The sequence below is a fragment of the Nanorana parkeri genome, unplaced genomic scaffold (genome assembly GCF_000935625.1).
Source record: "Nanorana parkeri isolate BGI_ZX_2015 unplaced genomic scaffold, ASM93562v1 scaffold1242, whole genome shotgun sequence".
Taxonomy (NCBI): Eukaryota; Metazoa; Chordata; class Amphibia; order Anura; family Dicroglossidae; genus Nanorana; species Nanorana parkeri.
The window spans coordinates 146782-157742 of NW_017307510.1; the positions used below are offsets into that span (position 1 = coordinate 146782).

At 50.0% G+C, this 10961-nt stretch overlaps 1 protein-coding gene across 1 annotated transcript in view; it reads right to left on the minus strand.

Moving 5' to 3' along the window:
* Positions 1-4564: 4564 nt before the first annotated feature.
* The window catches only part of C2CD3 (C2 calcium dependent domain containing 3), a 66215-nt gene continuing 59818 nt past the window's right edge, over positions 4565-10961 (minus strand). The window contains exon 35 of the mRNA XM_018568775.1: positions 4565-4733. Within this exon, the coding sequence (XP_018424277.1) occupies positions 4590-4733 (144 nt within the window). The 3' untranslated portion in view covers positions 4565-4589. The remainder of the gene's footprint in view (positions 4734-10961) is intronic.

Below are 10961 nucleotides of genomic sequence, written 5' to 3' on the forward strand. Positions count from 1 at the left end.
TACCCCTTACTCTGACCCCCCGCTACCCCTTACTCTGACCCCCCGCTACCCCTTACTCTGACGCCCCGCTACCCCTTACTCTGACTCCCCACTACCCGTTACTCTTGCTATTAGACTTTCTGCTTCTTTTGACACTGTTGACCATCTGCTCCTCCTCCAAAAACTCCACTCACTGGGCCTATAAGACTCTGCTCTCTCGTGGTTCTCCTCTCACCTATCTAAGCGCTCCTTTAGCCCTGATTCACACGAGGAAAGGTCGGCACGTACAGCTCCGTGGTGCATGCAGGGCCGAACCAAGCATCTCCCGGGAAGGACAGGTGCTGCGTGTGATTAGTACGCAGCCTCAATCCTTCTCTATGGGACTACGTGGCCGTACGCCGCCCTACGCTCACCCCAAGTGCAGGTCCTGCGGGTGTCCGTACTCGTACGCCGACAGGATGGATCCTGTCTGTGTCCGAGCGGGGACACCCGCACCCGCAAGACTTGCACTTGGTTCAGGGATATGTAACGGGCAGCACAGTGTATAGAGTATGAGGAAGAATGCCCCATTATCAATAATCACCAGGGTGGCAGCTGAAGGCAGTTGAGCTCTGCGATGACCCGTCATGGGCTCTGGGGAAGGGGGTAGTTATACTTTGGCCTACACAGTGACTTTGTGTCCCCGTCTGCACTTCCACATTCACACAGGTCACGGCTATGACGGTTCTGTGTATGTGAGCATCTTGCTGAATCTGCAAACTTCTCGCCGTGCCAGTGGAGACCAGAATCCCGTCATCACAGCAATTTCTCCGTGACATAACTGCGCTGGGGGGGACGATGTGACCAATGAGATTCCTTGTGTTATAGTCTCAGAGGATTAAAGCTGAATCCTGATTGGTCGTCCTTGTTCAGTAATCACCCCTTATAGTCTGTAAGGGTAAAAGACAAGTCCTGTTATAACACGGCCTGCACGTCTGATGTCTCTCCACCTCTTACAGTACAGAGTCTTTCCGTCACTGAGGGACGCGTACAGTTCTCAGAAGAGCCCGGAATATTCCAATGATGTGAGGCGGTCCATTAATGGTGGAGCTCCTGATAGGGTCATGCTGGGGGGGGTCTGATGTTACTGGGATAAAGGTCGGCGTTTGGTCTTGGCAGCCATGGCATCACATGTATCTGGCACACCGACAGCGAGACGCTATGTCCATTAGTCGCTCCGGCTATTTACTAACGGCACAGGAAGTAACCATGGCAACTAATCATCCAACAGACGCCAATTACAAAGTGTGAAAGGACAAAGCCTGACAACGCAGACGTTTCATCTGTTTATCTTTTCCCTTCCCTGCTTCCTCCCCATCAACATGCTAATGATCAGGGATGCACCGATACCGTTTTTTCGGTATCGAGTACAAGTACCGGTATTTATATTTTGGTACTCACCGATACCGGTACTTCCGGTAGCATAGAGCCGGCTTCCCGGACAATCAGGAAGCCAGCTCCATGCTGTTTGTACGGGAAGTCGTTTTCCCAGCCAATCAGCATTGGCTGACTCAATGCTGATTGGCATCCCAGCCCATAAGCATGGAGCCAGCTTCCCAGCCAATCAGGAAGCCGAGAGTCGGGTCATTACCCAGCTGCCCAGCTTCCTGATTGGCCGGCTCAATGCTGTTTGGCTGGGTCATTACTGAGTGGCCAGGAAGCCCGCTTCCCGGCCAATCAGGAAGTCGGGAGGCAGGTCATTACCCACTTCCCCAGCTTCCTGATTGGCCAGGAAGCCGGTTCAATGCTGTTTGACTGGCTCCATGCCGATTGGCTGGGAAGCCGGCTTCCAGGCCAATCAGCAGGGAGCTGGCTTCCCAGGTTAATCAGGAAGCTGGAAGGCAGTCATCTCCCTGCCTCTGACCGGAAGTTCCAGTATCGGAGTGTTTGGGCGAGTACGGGTACTCGCCCAAATATTCGGTATCAGTATATCCCTAATAATGACATTTTTATATAAAACCTTTCCGTTTCCATGACATACCAATTACCGCCATCTTCCGACTGCGGCTCCAGCGGCTTCCCATCTGCACACAGGCAGTCACCTGGTCTGTACCGCCGACAAGGTATTCTCTGATAGGACAAGGTGACGATCATGACATCATCCGCCTTTTCCTCGTCCAATCACAGAAAGCCTTCTATCCACACAAAAAAAAGCAAAGCGTTCTCTGAAATGGGGGCGGAGCTGAGCGAGCGACTCCATGTCCATTTGAGGCATCAAAGCCGGTGTGCAGATCCCTTTATACAGAATACCCTGAGAGCACTTTTCTTCCTCGTTCAGATATTTATGACCCCCCGCGTCCTATATAAATAAATTCCAAATGTCATTTCTAGTAAACAAACATTTTATTATAACTCGTCCTGAAAATAAATTATTCATCATTTCGCATAAAACATATAAAAATAATTTAGAGACAGAAACTTCCTTAAATACGTATAATACAAATATTAAAAACATATATTGTACAACATCACACAGTGCAGGTCCAAGAATAGAAAAAAACAGCTTATCGAATGTAGCGGTGCAAAGATCAAGTGGCGCGTGCGGTAACCCATAGCAACCAGTGTAAGTCAGGCCGGTAACGGGAGAATTGGACGCTAGGGGGACCACACGTGGCACACGGGTCATTTGTTGTATCGCATAGGTCTGAAACACGTCTCAGAAGTCAGGAAAGAAAGCTGTCCAGCCGATGTCAATGTTTCCGTTCACTTTGAACAATTGGGGAGTCATTAGACAGGACGACCCTGCAGGGGAGGATGCGGGAACGCGCTCCGAGGCCAGTATTGGCGAGGAATTGGCCACACATTGGTCTTGTGTGACTGCAGTAGGGACCCTCGATAATAGGTTAGGGGGACTTGGCCTCATCTAATGGAGCCGAGTGGGACCCCGATGAGGTAGTCCCTATAAATGCAAGGTCAGCATTCCAGATTACAGACATCGGCGTCCCTGGAACCGTAAAGAGTGTGAGCTGGGGTCACCTGGAATGTCCCCTCTGTGTCCAGGTAACAAGTTGCAAGCATGTGGCGGTGATGCAACGAGGTACAAGGCCACAGGTACCCTGGCAGCTGGTGGCGGATGAGGATTACATGGCTGGAGACCACCAGGATCACTGTAGGTGGGCCGTAGATACAGACCGGAGATTGAAGTTCCTCATGGCCCTCGGCCAAAGCTTCCTCTACACTGAACTGCGGGGAAGAGAGTGTGGAATGCACAGACCGCTCTACTGTACACTTTTAGGGACACGGTGGGATGGGGTATTAAAAAACATCACGGTCTGCAGCAAGTAGGCGATTCGGCAATTAAGTATTGTTCGGTGACATGACCTGGACTCGGCACCAGGTGATGTAACCTGCGCTTGGCACGAGGTCACATGACCTGGACTCGGCACCAGGGGATGTAACCTGCGCTCGGCACAAGGTCACATGACCTGGACTCGGCACCAGGGGATGTAACCTGCGCTCGGCACAAGCTCACATGACCTGGACTCGGCACCAGGGGATGTAACCTGCGCTCGGCACGAGGTCGCATGACCTGGACTCGGCACCAGTGGATGTAACCTGCGCTTGGCACGAGGCCACATGACCTGTACTCGGCAATGGGTGATGTAACCTGCGCTGGCCAGAGGGCCACATGACCTGAACTTGGCACCTAGTCACATGACCTGAACTCGGCACAGAGTCACATGATCTGGACTTGGCACTGGTGAGGTAACCTGCGCTCGGCACGAAGTCACATGATCTGGACTCGGCACCAGGTGATGTAACCTGCGCTCGGTACTAGGTTACGTGTTCTGCAGCCATTTGCCACAGATCTCAGCACTGTGGCCATTCAGTCTGACAGAAGAATGTGCCGAATTTGACTCCCCAGAGCAAGGGGAGCTGTGGCGTTAAGTCACATGATCTAGAACCAAAGAGCACCAGGATCTCCTTGTTATGATGGACTGATTGATTTTGCTTTTGCTTAAGGTCGGCTTCAGCGGGAACCTGAGAGGACAGGAATATGGGAGCAGTCAGTGAAGACTGGTTTTTAGAGGTGCAGGCTCCTAATAAGGGTTTACTACTTGGTGAGGCCACTGATCTGGAACAAGCATGCATCCAGTAAAGTCTAGATTCCCATCCTGCATATGGCTTCGGGACAGCAACTCACTAGGTAGTGAAGGAAGCCCCCCATTGGGTGGATGTAGGCAAGTTGACTCAATGGGCACACCCACTGCTTTCCGATATCAATCAGGGACTCCAACAGCCGTTTTGCTTTCCAATATGGCCGCTGTGAGGTTGAGCAACATCTGCATTATATTCAATACCCGGCTCGGCCTCTCGGGTCTTTTAGCTCAATCACAGGCTACCTTCTCTTCTGGAAATGCTAGTTGCTTGGCTGCCATGCCAACTCTCACTTCAATACTTTCAGTCTCTGACTTTCCTGATCTTGTTCCGATTATGAGGTCATTGTGGGTAACAGCCGGGTCTCAGCATCTTCAGAAGTCGCTCAGACAGCCCCTCCTTCCTATGACAGGGACACACACACACACACACACACCATTCTGGGGTGACATTGCGGAGAACAGACAAAGACTCTACTTGTTGGAGAACTGCGCAGCAAATATCCTCGCAATGCGCTTGGCCTCTTTCTCTGGCACATCGTCGGCGTTGATTTTGGGCGTCTGACGCATTCGCCGGCGAAAAGGAATTCCTTTAGTGACTGAAGTCTCCCCATCAGCCTGAAAAAAAAAAAAAGAGGAAACACACAAAAATTACATTTTTCATCAGGCTTATGAGGTCATTCCTCTGTTCTCTCCTCCTATCATCAGGCTTATGAGGTCATTCCTCTGCTGGCTCTGTTCTCTCCTCCTATCATCGGGCTTATGAGGTCATTCCTCTGCTCGCTCTGTTCTCTCCTCCTATCATCAGGCTTATGAGGTCATTCCTCTGCTCGCTCTGTTCTCTCCTCCTATCATCAGGCTTATGAGGTCATTCCTCTGTTCTCTCCTCCTATCATTAGGCTTATGAGGTCATTCCTCTGCTGGCTCTGTTCTCTCCTCCTATCATCGGGCTTATGAGGTCATTCCTCTGCTCGCTCTGTTCTCTCCTCCTATCATCAGGCTTATGAGGTCATTCCTCTGTTCTCTCCTCCTATCATCAGGCTTATGAGGTCATTCCTCTGCTCGCTCTGTTCTCTCCTCCTATCATCAGGCTTATGAGGTCATTCCTCTGCTCGCTCTGTTCTCTCCTCCTATCATCAGCCACAGTGAAGACCCTACCAGAGAGTCCAGGTGGGCATGGGACCAGGCGGAACTCTTTATTGTACCTGTGAATGAATCAGTGACTGCTGGCACCCCGATATGCATGCCGCTGAGTATCACCTTTTAAGGCCGCTGCTGTGCATGGCAACAGCCTACAGAAATGCGGCCACGCTGATCAGCTCTATTCCTCTGTCAGAGCTCTAGGGCCCCCGTAGCTGTCCTGGGGGCCATGCTACAACGACTGTCCCATGAGGCACTGCAGCACTAATGGCCACAGGCATGACTCCCTGAGGCAGAGACAGGATGGGATTTGGAGTTTCATCACAGCTGGAGTGCCGAGGTTGCCTACTCCTGGTCTAATCTGAGCACCGGCCTGTCACTTTACCAGGGAGGATGTATTTGTGGGCAGTAGGTGTCTGATGGGGCCATGCCAGTCCAGACAATGCAGCCGGGGTGGCTTCTTTGTCCTTAGTTTGACTGTAGTCCTTATCAAGGAATGGGGGGCCAAAACTGCCTCCTTGTCTAGGGCCCCATTCTGCTTTAATGCAAAGAAGAGTGAACACCTTTAATGTGCCGAGTTCACCCATCAGCGCCGAAGTCTTGCTTGCTGTCATTCTTGGTGACCCACCTATAGGTAACATGCTATACAGATCCTATGAGTGGTAAGGGAAGCGGAGTCAGGGCCATATCCGGAGGAGCAGGCTGACCTTTCCTCCAGTTACAGCCATGTACTGCTATGGGAGCAGAGAGGGGATCGCACCATCCAATAAGATCAATTCACTAACTGCACTGGATGCGTTATCTGTCATTAGGACCGTGATTGAGTCATGTGACTTGCTTTCCACTCATTGGTCCTCAGAGCTCTAAGGCCCGATGGACGTCTGGGGGGCCGGAAGGAATATCACGATCCTTCCCTAACAGAGGAATGGCACAGTTGGTCTAAGCTGGGCACCCGCCTATCACCTCAGCAAGGACGTACTTGTAGGCTGTTGGTGAGGACATCAAAGCTGCCCCCCATCCCCGCTATGCCTGCTGGAAGTGCACCCCCTTTTACACCCAAGACCCTGATCCAAAACTCCCCCCTACTCCTGCACTCGCCACCGTGCCTGCAAACCTACCCCCCTCCATGCCCAAACCACCCCAACCTTGCCCGTTCTGGCATGGCCACCCTCTAAGCTGGGCACCTGCCTATCACTTCAGGAACGACGTATTTGTAGGCCGTTGGTGAGGACGTTTACCCAGTGTACTATGATCACATTAATGGCCGATTGTTGGAGCTGAATTGTGGCCCTGTGCAGACCTCTATTGTCCGTGTCACTTTGGCAGCAATTCATATGAGTGGCAGGTATGGCACAAACGTTCCATGCCACGTGGAGGTCAGCGTGACTTGATGCAACAAAAGTGGGAGAGAGCGTGCTCAGCCTTTCAAATGCTATCGGGTTACAGCAGTCGGAAGACACAGACTGACTCGTACAAATGTGGCTTTTCCTTACAGAAAGAGCTAAAGGGGTGTTTTAGATGACTAAATATCAGGAAATATTCAGTTACAGAGCTGATAAAGGGGTTAAAGGGTTCAGTACAGAGGGCCCGATGATATCATACAAGTTCACCCTGTATGAAGGGGTTAAATACCCTGTACAGAGGACTAGATGATGTCATAACAGTCCCTCTGGTAGGAAGAGGTGATGAAGGGGTTAAAGGCCAAGCACAGAGGGCCCAATATTATACAAGTTCCTCTGTATGAGGAGGTGATGAAGGGGTTTTTTAGACTACCTTTTTTAGAACACCACAAAGGGGTCCCCGACGGACTAAAAGTCAAGATCATCTATTCATTAAATATTTCACCCCGTAGAGGAGATTTTGATACGATTCTCCAACAGCAGGAGAAGATGTGGATCTACCGATTAAACACCATGTTACCCATTGGGTTAAACAACGAATGTAATCTTAACGTCTTTCTATAAGGTGATATATGTAATCGAATATATAGATATACCCACATACCATATATAAAAAACGAATCAGCATATAGGTGGTTAAATTACCCTAACGGTTATGTAGACACCGCCATATGTGTAGGGTGTAATTTAAAAAGGGGAGAAGTCTTGTAGCGTGCAGGGCCGTGTGGGGGGGAGAAAGGGAAAAGGGAAAAGGAAAAGAACACTCTCCATATATGCCAATTTTAATGCCGTGTTGTCGAGTGAAACCACCAAGTGGTTTTCCACCTGGAGGAAGAGGAAGTACAGAGGGCCCAATATTATACAAGTTCCTCTGTATGAGGGGGTGATGGAGTTAAAGGCCAAGCACAGAGGGCCCAATATTATACAAGTTCCTCTGTATGAGGGGGTGATGAAGGGGTTGAAGGCTAAGCACAGAGGAACCAATATTATACAAGTTCCTCTGTATGAGGGGGTGATGAAGGGGTTAAAGGCTAAGCACAGAGGAACCAATATTATACAAGTTCCTCTGTACGAGGAGGTGATGAAGGAGTTAAAGGCCAAGCACAGAGGGCCCAATATGATGAAGGGGTTAAAGGCTAAGCACAGAGGAACCAATATTATACAAGTTCCTCTGTATGAGGAGGTGATGGAGTTAAAGGCCAAGCACAGAGGGCCCAATATGATGAAGGGGTTAAAGGCTAAGCACAGAGGAACCAATATTATACAAGTTCCTCTGTATGAGGAGGTGATGAAGGAGTTAAAGGCCAAGCACAGAGGGCCCAATATGATGAAGGAGTTAAAGGCTAAGCACAGAGGGCCCAATATTATACAAGTTCCTCTGTATGAGGGGGTGATGAAGGGGTTAAAGGCTAAGCACAGTGGGCCCAATATTATACAAGTTCCTCTGTATGAGGGGGTGATGAAGGGGTTAAAGGCTAAGCACAGAGGGCCCAATATTATACAAGTTCCTCTGTATGAGGGGGTGATGAAGGGGTTAAAGGCTAAGCACAGAGGGCCCAATATTATACAAGTTCCTCTGTATGAAGGGGTTAAATACCCTGTACAGCGGACCAGATGATGTCATACCAGTCCCTCTGTACAGATCGGTGATAAAAGGGGTTACAAGTGCTGTACGCAGGGACCGGATGATGTCATAAGACCCTCAGGTAGGACGCGGTGATGAAAGGGTTAAAGGCCCTTGCACAGCCGGACTTGTCCGGGCCCCCAAGGCTGTCACCCGGCTGAATTATCAGCTCATCTTTAGCAGCGGCACATGTTCCAGCGTCAGCCAGAAACCAGCTGCTTCCGGATAATGAAATCCCTGAACTCTGTACACACTGAGGGGGCGATCCGCCGTCATCCGCACACTACATGCAGACAAAGGACAGGACGCACTGTATACAGAGGAGAACGTATAATAATGAGCATTTCACCATCCCTACCCAACAAAAAGGAGAAGACAATCCACCACTAGGGTACCGACTCTCTACCCAACACTCAGCTCAGAAGGTGTTCAGTAGGGTTTACCCCAGAGCTCTGTGCAGGACACCCTAGTTCCTCCTCTATCCACCTACTGCCTCCACCTATCCACCTACTGCCTCCACCTATCCACCTACTGCCTCCACCTATCCACCTACTGCCTCCACCTATTCACCTACTGCCTCCACCTATTCACCTACTGCATCCACCTATCCACCTACTGCATCCACCTACTGCTTCCACCTACTGCATCCACCTATCCACCTACTGCATCCACCTATCCACCTACTGCATCCACCTATCCACCTACTGCATCCACCTATCCACCTACTGCATCCACCTACTGCATCCACCTATCCACCTACTGCATCCACCTATTCACCTACTGCCTCCACCTATCCACCTACTGCCTCCACCTATCCACCTACTGCCTCCACCTATCCACCTACTGCCTCCACCTACTGCATCCACCTACTGTATCTACCTATCCACCTACTGTATTCATGTATCTGCCTACTGTATCCATCTATAGATGAACCTTGACAAGAAGCCATAGTCATCCCTTTTTCCCATGGTACACTCTTTCTGTTCCCTGTTTACATTCCGATACTTCATATACATGTGGAGGGTTATTAGCTCTCAGCATGCACATCATGTGTATATGAAAGCAGCACCAGACGGCTAAAGAATCAGCTTCACTACAGATACTGCTACTCTCTGGAAGTTTAACCTTCCTGATATACCAAAGGCTGCAGACAACAATAAAACAATCTGACTATCAGAATGTGTCGGTTAATGAGCTCTGCAGGATATTTTTGGATGCAGAGGGCTGAAGATTTCCAGTGATCACAGGGAAGGAAGGAGTTACCATGAGAAAGGACAGTAGGGAGCAGTAGCTGCTCTTTTGTTTGGTGTCTCCTTCGTGCAGAGCCGGTTCTCACACACAGAAGGTGAAGAAGAAAACATGTTTATCACAAGACACGGAAGGAGATACCATCCCTGCCGTGTCTGTCGTCATTCCTGAACCGAGGGGGTCACTGGCAGTTCTCACTCACGCCCTGCATGCCTCCCGTGTCAGACCTTAGAAAGTCAGCCATGTTTACCGCATTCCGGGCCAGAGAAACCGGTCACTGGTGGATAAGATCCAGGGAACCAGACACCTGTTACAGGGGGGATCTGGGGGGCCTTACAGGGGACAGAGCATATATAGTCCTACATTGTCAGAGGACTAGATGCTTACCCAGGATGATTATATCCTAATATAGGTCATAGGTCTTCTATAGGTGGTCTGCAACCTACAGCCAGCACCAGGACTGTGTGCTCAGTGCAGAGACATGCGTGCAAGGAGGAACAAGTCCCGCATGGGTATGCCACAATTCTTCTCCAGAGAATGAACAGAGGTCGGATCTTCCTACTTTAAGGTTTAGGTCAAATACTCCTCTCAATGAACTCTGAAGCATCTCAAACTGAAAGCAGAATGCACCTGAAAGCATGTTGTGTTTGCCATCAGCACAAGCCCAAAGGCCCTTTAGTCTCATGTCCAAGGCTACCATTACCAGTTGGAAGTCCGCGGTGTTACACCCCCTTCCCGTCCCGGCCATTTTTCAGTGTTCAGCGCTGCGGTACTTTGACTGACGTTTATTCCGTCATGCAACGCTGTACTGAAATTAATTTTATACCATTTTTTGGGGACAGATAGAGCTTTCTTTTGTTGGTATTTAATCACCACTGCGGTTTTTATTTTTTATAGGGCTGCGGAAATTAACGATTAATTACCCGATTAATCGCTAAAATTTTGGATCGATTAAAATTCTTTTGATCAATAATGAAAACACTCACCTCTGCGCCGGCTTCCGGGAGTCCCGTCAGAGATCCGGTGACGTCACGGACATCACCGGACTCCTCCCCCCTTCCCCAAGTGGCTCCGTCGGCTAACGAAGGGAAGGGGAGAGGAGTCCGGTGACGTCGATGTCCGTGACGTCACCGGACTCCTTCCCTTCGTTAGCCAGCGGAGACACTTGGGCCAGTGATCTGTCGACACCGAGAACTTATCGAGTTCTGCGACCGCCTGACTTCCGGTTTCGTTACAACTAAGAGGTTTGCCCAAGAAACTTGTTCTGCACGAGCGCCAGCCAAGGCATTGGCCTATACACATACAGCACAGCAATGAAGTCATAAAATGAACTAGGATCCCACTAATCCAGCACGTTATTATTCTGAGTTGCCCCACTCAAGCGGCGGCCATATTGAGTGGAGCAACTCAGAATAATAACGTGCTGGATTAGTG